This window comes from Castanea sativa, chromosome 7 (assembly GCF_040712315.1).
Source record: "Castanea sativa cultivar Marrone di Chiusa Pesio chromosome 7, ASM4071231v1".
Classification (NCBI taxonomy): domain Eukaryota; kingdom Viridiplantae; phylum Streptophyta; class Magnoliopsida; order Fagales; family Fagaceae; genus Castanea; species Castanea sativa.
The window spans coordinates 46731649-46754422 of NC_134019.1; the positions used below are offsets into that span (position 1 = coordinate 46731649).

Here is a 22774-nt window from a genome sequence, read left to right on the forward strand (position 1 = left end):
CATGCTTGGTACACCACCAGTACTCCTGGAAGATCTCGCCATTTCAGGCGAAGACCGCCGTGACCAAGTTACAAGCGAAAACTACGGCGGTGGCGTGGTCCTGTTTTGAGAAAATATTGCATGAATGCCCACACACTTGGGCACCAAGGGTTGTCATGGTCTCATTAAGGACAGATAGTGTGTTGTATTTGAGTTCCATTGATTGCGGGTTAGGTTCATTTTCCAGCAAATTTTTCTTTGTTTGGTTGTGTTTGGATCGAAAGAAAAGGAAAGAAAATAACAAATAATTTTGAGGTTTTATTTTTATTTTTTTAAATTCATTTATTTTTGGCTTAAAAATCATCGGTTTTTTTTTTTTTTTTTTAAATTTTCTGATGTGGGTTTTTTATATTTATTAAATGTTGAGGTGGCATTTTTTTTTTATGTTAACTAAATTTTTATGATATTATTTCCTGGGCCACCTCAGCTTCAAGTGAGCCAACAGCATGCCGTTGGCTATGTAAACATTTTCCATTAGTAAATTAACGGCATGACCAAATTGACTGCAATATAAAAATAATAGGGACCAAATTAATTGCAACCAAAATGTAAGGACCAAATTGTCTATAACACCAGAATGTAGGGATCAAAATGGTGTTTTTGCCTTAGTATTATTCATGAATAACTTCATCAAGAGGTGATGTAATGCACTAATTATTTATGGCGAAATATTTAATTATGATAGTGTTCGCACGAGCACCATTATTGCTGAGCTTTTCATCACCTTTGAAAGTAGAGGGACTAAAAGATTAGGTTAGCAAGCACCCATTAAGGAGTAATGATATATTTTTGACACCCAAATATTACATTTGCATCTCTGTATAAAAGTTAGGATTGAACTTTAATTCACAATTGTTTGAGGTGTGTTGCTGACTTACTGTTACATCCATATAATTTCTTTCACATACGATGCCTCTCCTAGAAACATTTATGTACACATGAAGTCTATCCAGAAAAGAATACAAGGCAAAGGAGGGAGGTATATCTTTTGTTTCTTGTGAAAAAGTTGTTGGTGGTTTTTTGGTTATCCAATTGGTATTCTATCTATATTGAGATTGTCAAGTCACATAAGAATAGTTGAGAGGAGAAATATGAACTCAGAAATTTACAGATGAGCTAAAAAACTCTTTACAATTCATGTATATATTTAGTCATAAAGAATAATGAAATGCTTAATACTCTTTAGTCTTTGCTACCACCATATCATGAATCATGAATAAGTTTGATCTTTGTAAACCAGTATTAGGCTACACTAGTTCATCACATTGTTATCGTTTATATAAAAAACCAACAAAAAAAAAGGTTCATCATATTGTACACTTTTAGGGTCATGTTTTCTAGGAGCAAATCAACTCCACATCACATCACATAAAACACTAATTGTAACATGAGATATTAAAACTTTGTAAAAGGAAAAAAATTTGATGTCATTATTTAGAGGGTCAAGGCATATCCAATTATTTTATTTTTCCATGACAATGATATGTGAACCAATCTTTTTTATATATAAATTTTGATTAATAAGTTTTTGGCAAGGCAAAGGGGGAACGAGAGATTCAAATTAATGACTTCTATTTCATAATACGTGATCTTCAATCAATTGTGCTATTTTGTTGAGAGTGAAATTGTGAAAACTGTTATGTATTTAACGTAATTGTTGCAAAAATAATTACAAGTATACAACCTATATATTCAAATAATCCTGTAAATAAATGGTTTTGATGATCCAATCATAGGGACGATAGAATAAAGTTTATTTGGCAATGTGTTTTTATGGACGCACTAAACTCTTCTTCTTCTTCTTCTTTTTGTATAACGCGTATTTGTTAATGTGTGCCCAATTTGCAGTTTTTAACAAAACTTTAGCGGTGGAGCTGAGCATGGAAAAGGAATGAAATTCTCACATATTGTTGTTTTTGGATCAAGATGTCATCTTTGAAATATTAGCAAGACCATTGGATGAAAGCCTTATCCAAAGGGTTGGAAAAAGTTGGTTTAGAATGATTCGTGATTCATACTATGTCAAGGTCCATAATTTAATGATATACAAATATCTAAGTGGGTATTCATCATTGAAAAAAAAAAATTCAAGGTCTGAATCCTTTGCTTTTAATGTAAACAATGGCAATTTGATAGTAAAATATTACAACACTCTTGCTGCACAATTGTTGATATTGAAGATGCCTATGATGGGCTAATACTTCCCAAATCTATATTTGGCAATGAAATCCATGTCTATAATAGTAGCACTGGTTAAATGACTAATGAGTTCAAAGAGCTACTATTCACTAGTATAGGCAGTTTGCCTAGAATTTGTTCAAGTGTCATATATGTGTTATGGATGGTAATGATGATGAAGTAAATGAAAATGCTGCTTGGAGGCAATTGAGCTGTTCTTTACAAGTAATCTTTTCTAGTTATTCCATAACTTGTTTTGATATTGTCTGTAATGGGGCTTTGAATTGAATAGCAGAAAGTATTGAAGAAAGTGATAAAGATATCACAGCAATAGACATATCAAGTGTGAAGCTTAGGGAAGGAATTGAGTTGCCATGCAAACCCAACATATGCTTCAATTGCAAGTTATTAGCTTTCAATGAAGTTCTTTGTTATGCTACTCAAGCTTTCAAAGATGAATTTGATTTTTGGCTCTTGAGGGATTGGGTTAAACATATTTGGATCAAGAAATTTTGAAGAGTTTATCAGCGATGATTTTTTACCTCTTGCAATATACCAAAGTGACAAGTCCTATCTAGTAGAAATCATGATAGTACATTGCCAAAAGTTGTTTATATACAATGTGAAGAGCCAAGAGTTGAGGAGCAATGTGGTTAAACTTAAAGAATAAGGATCAACAGATGCATCCTCTCTTCCTCATTTTTCCAAGTTCACTTTTATCAATAGACATGTTTGTTGGAACAAATAATAATGTTATTAAGCTTGCTCTTAGTTCTTTTATGATTCATTTGGAGAGATGCATTTAAGAGAAAATTTTGGATTTCAATTTGCAGTTGAAGTAACTTTTATAGAGTATGGAGGTTTTTTTAAAATTTTTTTTATAAATAGTAAATACTAGTTGCGATGCATGTGGAAAAATGTAATATAATTATTTTATATAAAAATATAATTTAAAACTATAAATTAAATAGTGTGTGTGTTATTTAAAAATAATTTCTATTTTTATAAGTTTTATGTAATAGAACATATAATGTATTTTGTATTCAATAACAATATATGGTAATGTGTGTGTGTGTGTGTATATATATATATATGAAACGTAATTTAATAAATAGATTTAAATTATATAATTATAATATTGTTTTATATAAATGGAGAAAAACTTTATTAAAAGGATTTTTTTTAAATATACCATAACCAGTCGACTAATTTGAATATATTCAAGAATAAATAAAAAAATGTACATCACAATTCATGGAACACATGTAAAATGTTACATTAATCTAAATATAAGTATAATGTCTATATTATTGTAACTTGAATTTTAAGGCATTTTTAAGAATATTTATAATTTTTATTGCTTTTTTAGGACCTATATCTCTAAGTTTTAATACCTATTTTGTTTGCATTTTTATCCCAAAACTAAAGAGTTTAGTCCATATAGAACAAAATTTCATACTTTTTCAACCCAAAAATGAAGAATAAAAATATGAATTTTTGAGTCCAAAACTGAAAAAGGAAACCTACAAAAAGAATCAATTTAAGATTCAATTAGCCTAAAATGGACTGAAGAGACCAAACTAGACAAAATGGACAAAAGTGGACTGAAATAGACCTAAATGCTACTTAAATGTGGCTTAACAAGAGTGTCAAAACAATAAGTGACACGCTTAAACTTTTAGATATTATATAATATACAAATTTAAATAAAGTAGGTGTATAATGGCATTTTAAATCCATAATATCACAAGTGCTTTTGATTGAAAAAAAAAAAAATCTAAACTCAAATCTATTATGTGCTGTTGAGTTATAGTAGCAATATTTTTAAAATCCTCAAATCAACCTCAATTTCAAGGCTATGCCGGCATTCCATGTATTGGGTTCTTTGAATTGTTTAGCCCATTCTATTGCTGATATCATATAAGAAACACACCTCTATCCGATATAAGAAGCCATTAAATAAGACTACTCTGTGATGCTCTTCAATTTAAAAATAGGAGCAGTGAGATCAGACGGGTTTTACTAATTTATCAACTCAAAATTCAGATGCATGACATGCATTCAGAAAGAATGAGATCTTCATGTCTCTTTGACAAAAATGAATCATCACCAGAACCAAAAGGGTCCACAAGCACAACACAGCTCCTCAATCCTCCACATGGTTGTATAAAAAGATTATATAACCATACAAGTATATTTTTCACACTACTGATAAGATTATGCTAATCAAGTTTCTTTTCTTCACTACTTTAATAATTACAAGCTAGAAAATGTAAAAACTCACTAGAATGAGAAGCTTGAGAAGAAAGAATTCTTGATATTCAAATTAATGGATCCTAATATATAATATGCAGGCTTTGGGAACAAAACTAATAACTTTGTAACACATCCTTAAGCACAACTCACCAGACCTTCTAGATAATTACAGTCCCGCTGCTAAATACACATTCAATAAATACAAGTCACCAGTAAAATAATAATACTTATTGTAACTTACAAAAGATCACATTAATCAAGCTACCACCTCTGTTTCTACATGGAACCACAAACATGTTTGCATATTGCACCCTACACTGAACTCTTACAAGATAAGTCATTTAACCTCATCACCATCAAGAATACAATCAAGGGATCTTTATTTCTCACTATATATATCCTTGTGAGCTCGTGAACTGTACATGAGTCCTAAGCCCATGGCAATTCATGGATGCCTATAGGACTAGATATTATCCAACCATCACATATAAATCTCCAATATTTTTATGAGCCTTCACGCAACGCTGCTCTTCTCTTTGCAATTTGTCCATCTTCTGCTACAATAGGAGACCATTTTTGCTCAAAATCATCCATCACTACCTTGCTGCCAATATCTTTATACCAACACACCATGCTCCAACTTATACGTAATCAGGCAAAGCCTTCTCCTTCCTACAATGCCACATGAAGAGAAACAATTCCCACCCAAGCACCGACTAAGGAGGAACATTGGTTCTACAGAAGCCATGGTTTGGTGCTAACAACACCTAATCTAGAGAGAGACTCATCCTGTGACGCCATTTTATCAATTTGGTAAGTTTCCTCAAAAAAGAAAAAAAACAATTTGGTAATAAAAAAAAAATAGAGAATGATAAAAGCATGTGCACAGTGTTGGTAAAAGCATGCTTAAGCACGAAGTGCGAAGCCCCCAAGGCTCCAACACTTTTAGCCTCTAAAGTGAGGCACATTCAAAGAAGCCCGCTTTTTTAAAAAAAAACATTTTTTTCAAGAAAAAAAAAAAACCAAAACCGAATTTTTTTTGGTTGCTTAGAACCAAAACTGAATTAAAACTATAGGATCTTGACATTATTAATATAAACCATTGATTTGGCATATTTTTAGTGTAAATTACCCAAAAAAAAATATTTTGAGTGTTACTTATCCTGAAACTCACAACTCACCAATTCTTCTCTATTTATTTTTTCTCCTTGAAACAGTAACCCGCCAAGCTTCTTCTTCTTCTATTTTTCCCCTATTGAATATTTGTTTGGTACCAATTACCATATTGCTATGTCCTGATATTCTTAGCACATTCATGAAAAAAGTATGACTTAATATATATGTGTCGTAATTGTTTGGTTTGTTTGGTTGCTTTAATAGTTGATGTTGAACATAGCACACTATATCTTATAGACTTATAGTCATTAGGTGATTAAATTATTAACTAATATTAGTGATTATTCATGGGGCATTATGGCTATCAGAGATTTAACAAAGGATATTACATGGAAGTACTCATATCTAGTTGATCCAAAAAAAAAATTAAAATGACTTGACTTGCATTTTTTGTGTTAAAATTGAAAAAGTAGGGCTTATCTAAATGTTATATGATTTATATGAAATGTTTTATTTCAATTTACATGATAATTTGATTGTTGTATTTCTCATTAATAATTATTTTAAAATTTATTAATTTTTTTTTAAAAAAAATGTGCACTTTACTTCAATCAAAGGTGCACTTGCCCTTTGCATCTAGGCTTCAAGAGGCCTTTGTGTTTAAGTGCGCCCCGCACTTTTACCATCACTGGTGTTAAATGAACAACCAATAGGAATTAAAATCCATGTATAAGACACCAATTGTAAAACCCTAAGCTCATTAATTGAATTGTGATGCATTTTGTTAAATATGGGAATAACCATCTTTAACATGTGCTAAATGAACAACCGATAGCAATTGAAGAAGTCCATGTATAAGACACCAATTGTAAAACCCTAAGCTCATTAATTGAATAGCGATGCATTTTCTTCATCACACTCTTTTTCTTTTTTCTTTTTCTTGGATAAGTAAATAACGATTCATTCAAATAAAAATGAAAGATACAAAAATCCCTTGGTACAGAGGCAGTGTCCTAAGGGGAAATAAAAATTCAATGCAAATGAATGGCCACTTAAGGCAGCCATCCAATCACACACGGTGCGTAAAACATGAAATTTAAGCTCCTCGTCCAATCACAAAGGTATTTTCTTCATTTTTCCCTTAAATTCCCTCTCCCTCTTTCTCTCTCTCTCTCTCTCTCACACACACACACATGTCCTAAGGGGAAATAAAAAAATCAATGAAAATGAATGGCCACTTAAGGAAGCCATCCAATCACACATAACATGGTGCGTAAAACATGAAATTTAAGCTCCCTGTCCAATCACAAAGGTATTTTCCTCATTTCTCTCTTAAACTCTCTCTCTCTCTCTCTCTCTCTCTCTCTCTCTCTCACACACACACACACACACACACACACAAAATTTTTCAACACTCTCATATACTAATCCCATTCTCTAAGACATCCCACAGAAATACTTGTCAAACTCATCCATTCCCAACCCTAGGCTAGTTTCGTCATCAACCCTATTTCTCTAACACTCAAAAACTTAACTCTGAACACCACCTTGATCCTTTTAGTATCCACACATAAATTCTATGTGCAACTGCCAAGGTCTACTTTTGGGCCTTTGTGTGGGCTTTAGCTTTTTCATTGAGTGGGGGGACCAAACTAAGATATCAAAAGACGATCAATATAAATTTGGAAAAGATGAAGATGACTATCATCAACGTTCAAGAGGGTAAAAATAAAAGAGAAACTTCTGCATGCAACTTCTGTACCTCATTAAAGACCTAGGCAAAGATAGGTCTCTCATTTTCTCAAAAAAGAAGTTCCAATTCTAGTTTGAGGAAGGGCTTCCTTTTGAGATTTCAGTATATAAACCCGAGAAATTATGCCAATGAGAAACACTCAAATGGCACCAACTTCCATGGTAAGAACAAGATCGAGGGTAGGGTCATAGGTTCAAACCATACCCGTGTATGTGTAACTTACCAATAAATAAATAAACCCAAGAAATTATCCACATTAATGACATCTTACCAATTTTTTTTTTTGGTCATACAGAAACCTTGGGGATACAATTCCCAACCAATTTCATATATATATATATATATATATATATATATATATATATATATATATATATATAATCCCATATATAAACAATAACTAGGCATTATACCCTACAAAGATGAGTATTACTTTTTTAACAAAACAATGTGCATTAAATAAATATCCACTGAGTGGCTTTATACTCGTAAATTTATGAGGTGCTTACTAAAAGAGGTCTATGGTTAAAATAATAATTACATACATTATGCAATTACCTTCTAAAGACACTCTTCCATCTTATAAATCAACAACCAAGTGTGAATCTACCTGGTGCTATAGAAGAATTACATGTCCTAAGATTTAAGTTTATAAGAGGAACTACTCCATGTCAATTTGATATCTATGTGTCTCTGATGTTCATATAGGATGCAACATCTATGTTTAATCAGAAGCATTAGAAGGAAAAAGGTTTACTCAAGGTTAACACCAATCCTGAAACTAATAGTGTTGAAAGAAAAATAAACTTACGCTCTTTCAGACTAGTGTAAGCAATCTTTGCTGCATTCATCTCCGCCTGCCTTTTGGTCCTTGCTTCATGTCCTTTAAAAACCTTCCTTATCTCCACAGTCGAAACAAAAATTGCTTCATGTTCTTCACCAGATCTATTTGTATCATAAGCTGGTAGGGAAAACCCTTCTTTTTGAACCAACTCTCGTAGAAGGTTTTTGTAGAGACCAGAATTATCCTGAAAAATTGAAAAACCAAGACTAAAAAAATTGGAAAGAATAACACAGACACAACCCACAGAGAGAGCGAATAGAGATGCACTAGAATAATTAATTCCTAAGGATACAAGGAGTTATATAAATGACCACAAGAAACAGAAGACTAGCCTCTTTAGCTCCATCTGGCACCAATGATGTCAAAGCGACTTTTGCAGCTGCATGTTCAGCATCCTTCGATGTGGAAAAGAATTCTGGGCTCTCATAGGTCTGTCCATCAACTGTGACCTTACACCTGAAGTGACTAGCATTAGGAGAGCCTTCAGGTTCACAAGAGTACACAGGTACACGGAGATTTCTCTTTTGAGCATAGTTTTGCAGCTGGTTCTTGTAAAAATGCTGCATATCTATGACTCACAAAAGAAATTGAAAATTGTAAGTCCTGACAATAACATGCATTGAAACCAATAATAACATGTTCAAAACATAAGATCAATGTAAGAAACATCTAACCATGGACGAAGCTAAGGTAGCACATGATTAGTATTATTATTATTATTTTTTTTTTTATAAAGAAAAAATCAATTTAAAAAGAGACTGAGGGGGTTCCAGTCAAGTACACAAGTGTCAAGGAGAAGACAAGAGAGGAACAACTTAGAAAAAGAAGAAATATAGGGTCCGTTTAGTTCATGTGTTTAAACACATGTTTTCAGTTTTTAAATAACATTACACGTATTTTCACATACTTTTTCACCCACACGTATTTCTAAAAAAACTAAAAACTGTTGTTTAAAAATATATACCAAACGGGCTCATAATGTCATTGAGCTACACCTTAACTGACACTTTCTGCTCCAATAATAATGGGATGGAGAACATTTAAGACCCATTGGGTGTGTGCGTAATTTACCAATAAAAAAAAACAAATTGGGAATTAGTAGAGAAGTGAGAAACTAGCAATCTAGGTAAACAAAGAGCACAAAAAAGTTGCATTGATGTCACACAAGGATCACTCCACCCCTTCAAATATTCCATTCCATTATAAGTTCCAACATACAGGTAAAGATGCAATCATATAAAGCATGTGAACCCCTCAGGTATTACGCAATCTACCACTCTAACTGCACGCATTGAAAATTAGTATCTAGAAAAACCCCAGCCAGCCCAAATAATGAGAGAAAAAGATTGAGCAATTCATATATACAATTCCCACTCAATTTCATATATATATATATGTAATCCCGTATATAAACAATAACTAGGCATTATACCCTACAAAGATGAGTATTACTTTTTTAACAAAACAATGTGCATTAAATAAATATCCACTGAGTGGCTTTATACTCGTAAATTTATGAGGTGCTTACTAAAAGAGGTCCACGGTTAAAATAATAATTACATACATTATGAAATTACCTTCTAAAGACACTCTTCCATCTTATAAATCAACAACCAAGTGTGAATCTACCTGGTGCTATAGAAGAATTACATGTCCTAAGATTTAAGTGTATAAGAGGAACTACTCCATGTCAATTTGATATCTATGTGTCTCTGATGTTCATATAGGATGCAACATCTATGTTTAAACAGAAGCATTAGAAGGAAAAAGGTTTACTGAAGGTTAACACCAATCCTGAAACTAATAGTGTTGAAAGAAAAATAAACTTACGCTCTTTCATACTAGTGTAAGCAATGTTTGCTGCATTCATCTCCGCCTGCCTTTTGGTCCTTGCTTCATGTCCTTTAAAAACCTTCCTTATCTCCACAGTCGAAACAAAAATTGCTTCATGTTCTTCACCAGATCTATTTGTATCATAAGCTTGTAGGGAAAACCCTTCTTTTTGAACCAACTCTTGTAGAAGGTTTTTGTAGAGACCAGAATTATCCTGAAAAATTGAAAAACCAAGATTAAAAAAATTGGAAAGAATAACACAAACACAACCCACAGAGAGAGCGAATAGAGATGCACTAGAATAATTAATTCCTAAGGATACAAGGAGTTATATAAATGACCACAAGAAACAGAAGACTAGCCTCTTTAGCTCCATCTAGCACCAATGATGTCAAAGCGACTTTTGCAACTGCATGTTCAGCATCCTTCGATGTGGAAAAGAATTCTGGGCTCTCATTGGTCTGTTCATCAACTGTGACCTTACACCTAAAGTGACTAGCATGAGGAGGGCTTTCAGGTTCACAAGAGTACACAGGTACACAGAGATTTCTCTTTTGAGCATAGTTTTGCAGCTGCATATCTATGACTCACGAAAGAAATTGAAAATTGTAAGTCTTGACAATAACATGCATTGAAACCAATAATAACATGTTCAAAACATAAGATCAATGTAAGAAACATCTAACCATGGACGAAGCTAAGGTAGCACATGATTAGTATTATTATTATTTTTTTTTTTATAAAGAAAAAATCAATTTAAAAAGAGACTGAGGGGGTTCCAGTCAAGTACACAAGTGTCAAGGAGAAGACAAGAGAGGAACAACTTAGAAAAAGAAGAAATATAGGGTCCATTTAGTACATGTGTTTAAACACATGTTTTCAGTTTTTAAATAACATTACACGTATTTTCACATACTTTTTCACCCACACGTATTTCTAAAAAAACTAAAAACTGTTTTTTAAACATATATACCAAACGGGCCCATAATGTCATTGAGCTACACCTCAACTGACACTTTCTGCTCCAATAATAATGGGATGGAGAACATTTAAGACCCATTGGGTGTGTGCGTAATTTACCAATAAAAAAAACAAATAGGGAATTAGTAGAGAAGTGAGAAACTAGCAATCTAGGTAAACAAAGAGCACAAAAAAGTTGCATTGATGTCACACAAGGATCACTCCACCCCTTCAAATATTCCATTCCATTATAAGTTCCAACATACAGGTAAAGATGCAATCATATAAAGCATGTGAACCCATCAGGTATTACGCAATCTACCACTCTAACTGCACGCATTGAAAATTAGTATCTAGAAAAACCCAAGCCAGCCCAAATAATGAGAGAAAAAGATTGAGCAATGCATATATACAATTCCCACTCAATTTCATATATATATATATATATATATATATATATGTAATCCCGTATATAAACAATAACTAGGCATTATACCCTACAAAGATGAGTATTACTTTTTTAACAAAACAATGTGCATTAAATAAATATCCACTGAGTGGCTTTATACTCGTAAATTTATGAGGTGCTTACTAAAAGAGGTCCACGGTTAAAATAATAATTACATACATTATGAAATTACCTTCTAAAGACACTCTTCCATCTTATAAATCAACAACCAAGTGTGAATCTACCTGGTGCTATAGAAGAATTACATGTCCTAAGATTTAAGTGTATAAGAGGAACTACTCCATGTCAATTTGATATCTATGTGTCTCTGATGTTCATATAGGATGCAACATCTATGTTTAAACAGAAGCATTAGAAGGAAAAAGGTTTACTCAAGGTTAACACCAATCCTGAAACTAATAGTGTTGAAAGAAAAATAAACTTACGCTCGTTCAAACTAGTGTAAGCAATCTTTGCTGCATTCATCTCCGCCTGCCTTTTGGTCTTTGCTTCATGTCCTTTAAAAACCTTCCTTATCTCCACAGTTGAAACAAAAATTGCTTCATGTTCTTCACCAGATCTATTTGTATCATAAGCTGGTAGGGAAAACCCTTCTTTTTGAACCAACTCTCGTAGAAGGTTTTTGTAGAGACCAGAATTATCCTGAAAAATTGAAAAACCAAGATTAAAAAAATTGGAAAGAATAACACAGACACAACCCATAGAGAGAGGGAATAGAGATGCACTAGAATAATTAATTCTTATGGATACAAGGAGTTATATAAATGACCACAAGAAACAGAAGACTAGCCTCTTTAGCTCCATCTGGCACCAATGATGTCAAAGCGACTTTTGCAGCTGCATGTTCAGCATCCTTCGATGTGGAAAAGAATTCTGGGCTCTCATAGGTCTGTCCATCAACTGTGACCTTACACCTGAAGTGACTAGCATGAGGAGAGCCTTCAGGTTCACAAGAGTACACAGGTACACGGAGATTTCTCTTTTGAGCATAGTTTTGCAGCTGGTTCTTGTAAAAATGCTGCATATCTATGACTCACGAAAGAAATTGAAAATTGTAAGTCCTGACAATAACATGCATTGAAACCAATAATAACATGTTCAAAACATAAGATCAATGTAAGAAACATCTAACCATGGACGAAGCTAAGGTAGCACATGATTAGTATTATTATTATTATTATTTTTTATAAAGAAAAAATCAATTTAAAAAGAGACTGAGGGGGTTCCAGTCAAGTACACAAGTGTCAAGGAGAAGACAAGAGAGGAACAACTTAGAAAAAGAAGAAATATAGGGTCCATTTAGTACATGTGTTTAAACACATGTTTTCATTTTTTAAATAACATTACACGTATTTCCACATACTTTTTCAACCACACGTATTTTTAAAAAAACTAAAAACTGTTGTTTAAACATATATACCAAACAGGCTCATATTGTCATTGAGCTACACCTCAACTGACACTTTCTGCTCCAATAATAATGGGATGGAGAACATTTAAGACCCATTGGGTGTGTGCGTAATTTACCAACAAAAAAAAAACAAATAGGGAATTAGTAGAGAAGTGAGAAACTAGCAATCTAGGTAAACAAAGAACACAAAAAAGTTGCATTGATGTCACACAAGGATCACTCCACCCCTTCAAATATTCCATTCCATTATAAGTTCCAACATACAGGTAAAGATGCAATCATATAAAGCATGTGAACCCATCAGGTATTACGCAATCTACCACTCTAACTGCACGCATTGAAAATTAGTATCTAGAAAAACCCGAGCCAGCCCAAATAATGAGAGAAAAAGATTGAGCAATTCATATATACAATTCCCACTCAATTTCATATATATATGTAATCCCGTATATAAACAATAACTAGGCATTATACCCTACAAAGATGAGTATTACTTTTTTAACAAAACAATGTGCATTAAATAAATATCCACTGAGTGGCTTTATACTCGTAAATTTATGAGGTGCTTACTAAAATAGGTCCACGGTTAAAATAATAATTACATACATTATGAAATTACCTTCTAAAGACACTCTTCCATCTTATAAATCAACAACCAAGTGTGAATCTACCTGGTGCTATAGAAGAATTACATGTCCTAAGATTTAAGTGTATAAGAGGAACTACTCCATGTCAATTTGATATCTATGTGTCTCTGAAGTTCATATAGGATGCAACATCTATGTTTAAACAGAAGCATTAGAAGGAAAAAGGTTTACTCAAGGTTAACACCAATCCTGAAACTAATAGTGTTGAAAGAAAAATAAACTTACGCTCTTCCAGACTAGTGTAAGCAATCTTTGCTGCATTCATCTCCGCCTGCCTTTTGGTCCTTGCTTCATGTCCTTTAAAAACCTTCCTTATCTCCACAGTCGAAACAAAAATTGCTTCATGTTCTTCACCAGATCTATTTGTATCATAAGCTGGTAGGGAAAACCCTTCTTTTTGAACCAACTCTCGTAGAAGGTTTTTGTAGAGACTAGAATTATCCTGAAAAATTGAAAAACCAAGATTAAAAAAATTGGAAAGAATAACACAGACACAACCCATAGAGAGAGCGAATAGAGAAGCACTAGAATAATTAATTCCTAAGGATACAGGAAGTTATATAAATGGCCACAGCAAACAGAAGACTAGCCTCTTTAGCTCCACATCTGGCACCAATGATGCCAAAGCGACTTTTGCAGCTAATATGGAGGGAAAATAATACACTTTTTGCAAGAGATTTTTAATTGTCCTTCGCAAATAATATGGAGGGAAAATATCCCTCCAAAATATTAGTATTTGTGACAGCTATAACACATAATTGCAACAGCTTTTCTTGTTGGTCACAAATATTTCACATTTTACCAAGTATTTGCGAGGGCTTTATTTTGCCATGACAAATAAAATTTTTTGAGAGTGCTTTTTGGGGTCCGCCAAAAATTCTTGGTTGCTAATAGGCATTTTTCTTGTAGTAACAATAAAAGACAGAAGTGTTGGATATCTGACCAAACACCAATTAAGAGGACAATTCTTCTAACCAAACACCAATTATACAATCATACTCAAGAATTACAAGTTCTTTTAACAAATGTCAGGCTAACCAATTGTGATCCCCTACTCGCCTTTTCCATGAACCTATCTTTCTTGAGCTAATAAAAGAGAGAATCGCTATTTGCTGTTGCACTGGCCCCTCTGACTTAGGAACAATAGCAATGGCCAAAAAACAAATCCAAAATAAAATATAAAAAAAAAAAACCCAGTAAATGTAAACACTGATCAAGGTGACACAAAAGGACAGATGAAAAAACAGAGTAAGACAGACAGAGGAGGATAGAAATGTTTCAGGAAACGAAGGAAAAGAAGGAGATTGTTGTTAACGGGCACCCATTAACAACAACTTTTTTGGCAGCTTTTGGTAGTAACAACAGTTTTTTTTTTGGACAATTTTGGCAGTTTTTTGGCAGTTTTAAAAAAGGGAGAACTTTGAGATTTAAACTGTACATTAAATGCAAGAAACTCAAGTCATTAACCAATTATTCATAGCAAAACACAAAAACATGAACCAGAACATTTGCTGATGATGGAAAAAAAGTAGAGATAAAGAATGTCAAAGCAAGATCTAAAGCAGCAACAGAACACAGGCTCTATCTTAAATGCTAGCTAGATTCTGAGAACACACTGAGAGAGAGAGAGAGAGAGAGAGAGAGAGAGAGAGAGAGAGCAAACAGAAGACTTAGACAGAAACTTGGGGGAAAAAAACCTTAGATCTTCACTGTGAACAAGAGAGACTAGAGCTAAATTTATGAATGCGGCCCTAAAAATAATCCAGAACCTCAATATGAAACAAACCATGGGGATATTACTACAAGCAACTATGGCTAGATTAGAGCATGGAGTCTGAGTTCACACATGGAGAGGATGGGCAAGATGGTAAATTGGCAACCAAAGTGTAAAGCATAAAATACAGCATCAATGATTTACCATCATCTTTTCGACAGTCTGCCTTGTTTCTGGATCCGGGTCTGATAGTTTGCTGGACTCAGGTTCGACCTTCTGAGTATTAATTTCAGGATCACCTATCACAATAGATTTCCACCACTCCATTTTGTCGTGCTTGGTTAAAAGAATAGAGATGGCATTCTGATCCTCTGTAAAATGGCAAATTTATTGGCACATATATAATGAGCAACTCAGAAACTTTATTGATGGATCTTGACAAAAAAAAAAGCTAGAACATCACACCCAAACCGTGCACAGACACTCACGCATGCACACATGCAAACAATTTACACATAATTGACACTTTTTTTTATTGGTAAGTTACACATGCACCCAATTGGTCTTTGAACCCGCAAACTCAACCTCCACATAGCTCTTACAAGGGAATGAAGTGCCAATTGAGCTAGATCACATTGGCAAATTGATATGAGTATTGTACGCACATACTTTGAGTGAACTAGTCAGAAATTTCCTCTAATTTTTTGCATCCATGCATATAATCAGCTTCTAATTTTTTTTTAGTATAAAAAAAAATGTAAAGTTCCATTAGTTCATGCAGGTATTCATATTATAACATACCTATGCTCCAGTAACAATCATCAGGCTTGACAGGCCGAAAAAGCTCCCCCTACAAGTAGTTTAAGTACATGAGCCAAGGCAAAAAAACAGTCCAATATTAGGAATAAAGAGACAATATGTTGTACACAAGTTTTAACACCTAAAAAACAAGCCTACAAGCAGACTTACATCAATTATTGGAGGCTGGCCCTTGAGTCCAACTTTCAGATGGTTCTTTTTTATCTCGCATACAACAGACCTTGATCCAGTTGGCACTGGGACATTTAAAGTGACCTCTTCAAGGGTCTGTGTCCAGGAGTAGTTCTCCAGATCAAGGCCAGATGAAGCATCATTGTGCGGGATGGCAGCTGAAGAGTGTTGACCAGGAGCATCATTCTGACGAAGGGATGGAGCGGTAAATGATTCCTCATTTAGTTTTTTCAGAATGTTCTCAACAATTTCCTCTATAAACTCTGACTCTGGCCTGCAATTGGAAGTGTAACCACAGTTATATTTTTATAAGAATAGAAGTTAGTGAACCAACAGATCATACAATAAGAGGAAATGAGCCTTGAAAATAGAATGATCTTATTGGTTATTCATTGAAATTTAATTGATTAACAGTATTTCCATGGCAATGAACAAACTAATTCAAAGTAACAGCCATAGATAATAACTATTTAAAAAAAAAAAAATGATTTGATTGTAGTTTTAAAATTTCTTAATATATTATGAAAACCCAATTAATTAAATATTCAATACATTTAAGTATATTTATTTTCTTGGTAGTGTTTTTACTTTTTATGTAAAATAGCAAATTAAATTATATTTTACTTAAAATTTAATATACATACAAAGGTAATATGTTTGTATTAAAATTTGATAATATCAAATTATAGAAAGCTCTTGATAAAATAAAATTTTTTAAAAAAAATCAAGATTATAATATCAATATGAAAATATGGATGTTTACAATATAAATAGTAAAAACATAAAACTAAAAGATATTGGCTTTGAATTGAAAAGGAAATCAACTACTATAGAACCGAGCATTCTCATCATCCAAATACATTCACAACAATTTGTGATTAGAAGCAGTACGTGTTATCTAAGTGGTGAACTTGTACCAATAGAAATCAGAGCACCCCATCCCCAATCGCAACCCCTCTATCCAAACAGACCCATACTCTATGATCATCCAATCTATTGTTACATCAGATAAAAGGCAGCCCTATAATACCTAAGTCTCTGAATCCACACCACTCTAGAATGTTTAGAAACTATTCTAGTTATCTTTCCAATCAATCCATATCCACCCTTGCTTGTCCCCTTGCCATTTTAATTTCGTTAAAATCTCCGATTCAAACCCATGAGGGATTTATTGTTGACCGAGGTTAAGAGTAACGCCTAGGATTTTCCTAGTTGGTAGTTTTAGGGACTCCGTAAAATCTAGGGGAACACTATTTGTTATCAACTCCCGAGTTTACCACTATGTCAATGTGATTCTAAATAAAGTTTCTTATCGAGAGATTGAATTCATTTTTCCAAAAAAGGAGCCAAGCTACCACCTCTGTTTCTACATGGAACCACAAACACGTTTGCATATTGCACCCTACACTGAACTCTTTAAAGATAAGTCATTTGACCTCGTCACCATCAAGAATACAATTAAGGGATCTTTATTTCTCACTATATATCCTTGTGAGCTCGTGAACTATACGTGGGTCCTAAGCCCATGGCAATTCCAACATAGGCAATTCATGGATGTCTATAGGACTAGATATTAACCAACCATCACATATAAATCTCCAGTATTTTTATGAGCCTTCAGGCAACGCTGCTCTTTTCTTTGCAATCTGTCCATCTTCTGCTACAATAGGAGACCATTATTGCTCAAAATCATCCATCACTATCTTGTTGCCAATATCTTTATACCAACACACCACACTCCAACTTATACGTAATCAAGCAAAGCCTTCTCCTTCCTACAATACCACATGAAGAGAAACAATTCCCACCCAAGCACCCACTAAGGAGGACCATTGGTTCTACAGAAGCCTATGGTTTGGTGCTAACAACACCTAATCTAGAGAGAAACTCATCATGTGATGTCATTTCATCAATTTGGTGAGTTTTCTCAAAAAAGAAAAAAAAACAATTTGGTAATAAAAAAAATAGAGAATGATAATCGTTAATAATGTATTTGTACTTAAAATTGTACAAAAGTAACAAAACTAGTAAGTAATCATGTCTAAATATGAAATATGATAGTTATTAATAGGTGTTTGTTATGATTTTGTTTGTATGTAAAACTGAAACTAAGGCTATCCAACCACCCGAAAAACCAACCAAACCCGAGCCAACCGCCGCTTGACCTGACTACTCTGGGGAGTTAGTTGCGGATCTCTTCCCCAAAACCCGAAAAACCGGAACCGAATGATTTGAGCAAGAGTTTTCTAGTGAGATTTGCCAAATCTGGCAAGACCTTATCAAATCTAGCGAAATCTCATTGATTTTTTTAGCCAATTTTTGCCACTATGACGTGGACCAAACCGACTACCACCAATTGAAGGCCTGATCCGATCAATCTCTTCGGTTGGCGACATGTTGAGATATCTTCCACCTGATCAACTTGGGTTGGGTGCAAGTTGAGCCCAAATCTGATCCGACCTGACTCATGGACAACCCTATATGAAACTATATATTCTATGTTTAAAAATATATGATAGAATTTAAATTTAATATATACATATATATATATATATATATTAAAATAATGATGTGAAAAATTATGAGGCCTCCAAAACTAATGAGACAAAATTTCAAAAGGTTAACCATAAGTATATTACTATTTACTAATTATGAATTCATGCAATTCACGAGAAAGTTTAACATAATATAATTTTTAGAATATTTTATTTTATTTTATTTTTTTCTAAATATGAAATTTAATAATTATGGTAGTTATTAATAGACATTTATTATAATTTTTTTTAAGCTTATTGATAGACATTTATTATAAATTTGTCATGAAAGAGTTCAACATTATACAAGTATAAATTGTGAAGTCTTAAAAGCATATATAACACAATATTATTATGACAAACAAAAATCAAATAAATTTAGTTTTAATATATCATAGACTATAGATATATATTAAAAAAATCATATTTTTTTTTTGGTTTCCAAAAAAAAAATCATATATGTACATATTATATTACCGATTTGCTTTCAAATGAAAGCCTGCCAAGTTTGCAGCCTCTTCAAAATTTCCCTTTTGTTCTCGCACCTCTGACGGAGACACGTCATAGAAAATAGGAAACACCCTTTGATTTAGCATCCTATTGCATTCCATGATTTTCGCCAGCTCATCTAGGCACCGATCTGAAGTAGCATAGCTTTTAGAGAACACCACAACTGCCATCCTTGATGTCTCAATTGCCTTCATCAGTTCGGTCTGATTAAATTCCCCTCTACACGCACGAATCTTTTTACGATCTAAAGCGGCTAAGAGATGGCAGGTAAAGCTTGTGTGGGTATCTTTCCCACAAAAACTAACGAAGACCTCATGCTCATAACTCAATGCTGAGGTCGATAAGGATGGAGCAAAGGAAGGAGTCATGATTGCAAACACAAAGACCTAATGGAGGTTAAAAAACAGTGCGTGTAGTTTATGATGAAGGAAGATAATCGGAAATTGGCATCATGAAAACACGAAGGATTGTTTATCAAAGAAAAAACACAAGGATTGGGTCTAGTTTTCAAGTTTCCCGCTACCCATTTGTTTTGTTGTTCCATAAACAAGAGAGAAATTTGAAGAGGTTAGTTCCATTTACGATTCCACGAAAAAGAAAAGAAAAGAAAATGCTTTTTCCTTCTTTTGCGAAAGTATGACCTGATTCTTTCGGTTTTCACGCCATCTGCTAGTAAAAAAAATCCAATGTAGATATAACATTTACCGATCTGGTTCCAAATGCAAGCCTGCCAATTTTGCGGCCTCTGTCAATGCAGCTCTCCAACTGTTCATCTTGTCTTCAGGGCCATTTGGGAGGTCGGCAAAATTACCCTTCTGTTCTAGCACCTCGGGTTGACACACATGGTAGAAAAGAGGGAGCACCCTTGGATTGAACACCCTTTTGCATTCCATGATCTTCACCAACTCATCCAAGCACCAGTATGAAGTAGCATACTTTTTTGAGAACACCACAACTGCAATCCTTGATGCCTTAATTGCCTTTGACAACTCAGGCCCAATCTTTTCCCCTCTAGGGAGGTTTATGTCATCTTTAAAGGCATGAATCGTTTTGCGTTCTAAAGCGGCAAAGAGATGACTGATGAATCCTGTACGGATATCCGCCCCACGAAAACTTACGAAAACCTCATATTCATTTGTCAATTTTGGGGTTGATGAGGATGAAGCAAAGGAAGAAGCCATGGTTGCAACACACAGACCGAATTGAGATAACACACTTGCGCCGGCCAAAACTCAAACAGCAAAGCAGCAAAAACTGGTTGTCTCTTTTTTTGGATTTCTCTCTTCATTTTTTTTTGGTTTCCAAGTTCTTTCTCTTCCTCTTTTTTCTGTCTTTTGCCAGTTTTCCAAAGTAGCGTGAATAGCCAGCATAAGGCGGGAATACCGGATCATTTGGGTCCTACTTTCACAAAAGAAGGGAAAGCTTGTTCCTAAAAAATAAAAAATAAAAAATTTAGGGGTACAATCGTAAATAGAAAAAAATCTAGGGGTATAATGAAAAATTATTCATCACACTTCTAAGATTTTTTTGTGATTGAAAAATGTAGTAATTTTAAATTATAATAAATACTCTATATTAAACCTTACCTGAAAAATAGAAAAGCACGCGCGTGCTCAGAGGCTCGTATTCTTTAAGGAGCTTCTCCTGTTTGAATTTTTCAATTTTGATACCTAGAATACCCTTAAACTTATCAATTTGTAAAGTTTAAATAATATGGTTAAATATGTATCTATACTACTATTTAAGGAGCTTTCCCTGTTTGGATTCCTATTTTTTAAGTTCAAAAATGCCCTATAGTCTTATGTTTAAATAGAGACTAGTCTCATCACACGCGCTTCGCGCGTGCGATGAGACTTTTCTTTTTTAGTGGTCTTATTTTGTAGGAAAAAACTGTATTTAATTATTTTATATACATATATGATTTTTATCTTTTTTAGTGGTCTTATTTTGTAGGAAAAAACTGTATTTAATTATTTTATATACATATATGATTTTTATTTTAAAAATCTAATTTATAAGTGAATAAATCAATTTAAAATTTATAGGAGAGTGGTCCTATTTTTTAGGTAATATTTTAGTGGGAGTTGGAGTTGCATTTTTACCGAATTGTCCTTTAGTTTTGTCTCTACTTAAACATAAAACTGTAGGGGCATCTTTGAACTAAAAAATGAGTTTTTACCGGATTGTCCTTTAGTTTTGTCTCTATTTAAACATAAGACTGTAGGGGCATTTTTGAACTAAAAAATGTGGAATCCAAACAGAGGAAGCCCCTTAAATAGTAGTATAGACAAAACTAAAGGACAATCCGGTAAAACTCATTTTTTTAGTTCAAAGATGCCCCTACAGTCTTATGTTTAAGTAGAGACAAAATTAAAGGATAATCCGGTAAAAATGCAACTCCAACTCCCACTAAAATATTGCCTTAAAAATAGGACCACTCTCCTATTAATTTTTAAATTGATTTATTTACTTATAAATTAAAATTTTAAAATAAAAATCATATATATAATAATTAAATACAGTTTTTTTCTACAAAATAGGACCATTAAAAAAAAGTCCCATCGCACACGCGAAGCGCCTGTGATGAGACTATAATTGCTAATTTTTAAAACTCCTATATTTTACCTAAATTTTTCAAAAATAGTTTTTTTCTAACCACATTTCCCCTACCTCCACATTTCTCGCACATGTTAGTAGTCAAGCATAATTTAAAAAAAAAAAATCAAATCAAATCCCACATTTAGGTTTTATTTTTAAACCTCGTTCAAAATTTTTGGGTTTAATTTTTTAAAAACTTATCCAAACTTCATTATCTATTCTTTACCAAAAAAAAAAAAAAAACCTAAACTAATTTTTTTTCTCCTACCAAAATTTTTGCCTTTAATTTTTAAAAAACTTATCCAAGCAGTGACAGAACTAAGATTCGAACTTGAGGGGGCCATAGCTTAAAACAATTTTTTTTTATGAAAATAAAAACTAACATCTATTTCATATTCAACAAAAAAATACATATAAAATAAATGTTTTTTAAACATTTGATATTATAAAAATGTTAACAAAATATAACATACAAAATAAGTTTTTTTAAAACATTTCAACATATTTATCAAAATGAAATTCGACACTCTTTTAAGTCTCAAAAGTTATCTATGTACCAAATTCATATATATTATTAATATTAACCATTACAAAATTTTTAATAAAACTAAAATATGAAAACAATACCAAAGACCAAGTCTTTGGTCAATTGGTGTTACAAAAAAGTCTCTTATGACTCATCAAAGACTAGTCTCACAAGTCACAAATTCAAATTCACTCTCACAATTCTGTCAATCCAACACTCATGTCCTACTCCTGGGGTCCCAGTTTACTTCTTTATAGATAAAACCAATGACCGGTCCACACAATGACAGTACAACAAGCCTCAATTACACATTACTCAATACAAAGCCACAACCACACACTACTCTACGGTCCACACATGACACAACACAACGTTGACTGGTCCATAAAAACTAAA

At 33.2% G+C, this 22774-nt stretch overlaps 1 protein-coding gene across 3 annotated transcripts; it reads right to left on the reverse strand.

The window, feature by feature from the left end:
- Positions 1 to 4554: 4554 nt before the first annotated feature.
- On the reverse strand, positions 4555 to 20645 carry LOC142605352 (uncharacterized). 3 transcript variants are annotated; one of them, XM_075776815.1, is made up of 12 exons: positions 19960 to 20643; positions 16190 to 16484; positions 16022 to 16070; positions 15425 to 15591; positions 13732 to 13948; positions 12239 to 12474; positions 11874 to 12090; positions 10382 to 10599; positions 10017 to 10233; positions 8519 to 8754; positions 8154 to 8370; positions 4555 to 5262 (listed from the first exon to the last, which is right to left on the reverse strand). In XM_075776815.1, exons 1-12 carry the CDS (start codon positions 20433 to 20435, stop codon positions 5258 to 5260), a joined length of 2550 nt encoding a protein of 849 aa, XP_075632930.1. In that variant the 5' UTR covers positions 20436 to 20643; the 3' UTR covers positions 4555 to 5257. The 3 variants fall into 3 exon arrangements, with proteins under 3 accessions (XP_075632930.1, XP_075632931.1, XP_075632929.1); XM_075776816.1 differs by lacking the exon at positions 4555 to 5262 and having other exon boundaries at positions 7778 to 8370; positions 19222 to 20086; XM_075776814.1 differs by lacking the exon at positions 4555 to 5262 and having other exon boundaries at positions 7779 to 8370; positions 19960 to 20645.
- Between the last annotated feature and the right edge of the window lie 2129 nt (positions 20646 to 22774).

Bases quoted from the DNA above. Each gene is read 5' to 3' on its own strand.
- LOC142605352 (XM_075776814.1), bottom strand. From the start codon at position 20,435: ATGGCTTCTTCCTTTGCTTCATCCTCATCAACCCCAAAATTGACAAAT. The intron at 16,071-16,189 runs GTAAGTCTGCTT...AACTACTTGTAG, and splicing joins GCCAGCCTCCAATAATTGAT to GGGGAGCTTTTTCGGCCTGT. The intron at 10,600-11,873 runs GTAAGTTTATTT...CGTGAGTCATAG, and splicing joins TTACACTAGTTTGAACGAGC to ATATGCAGCTGCAAAACTAT.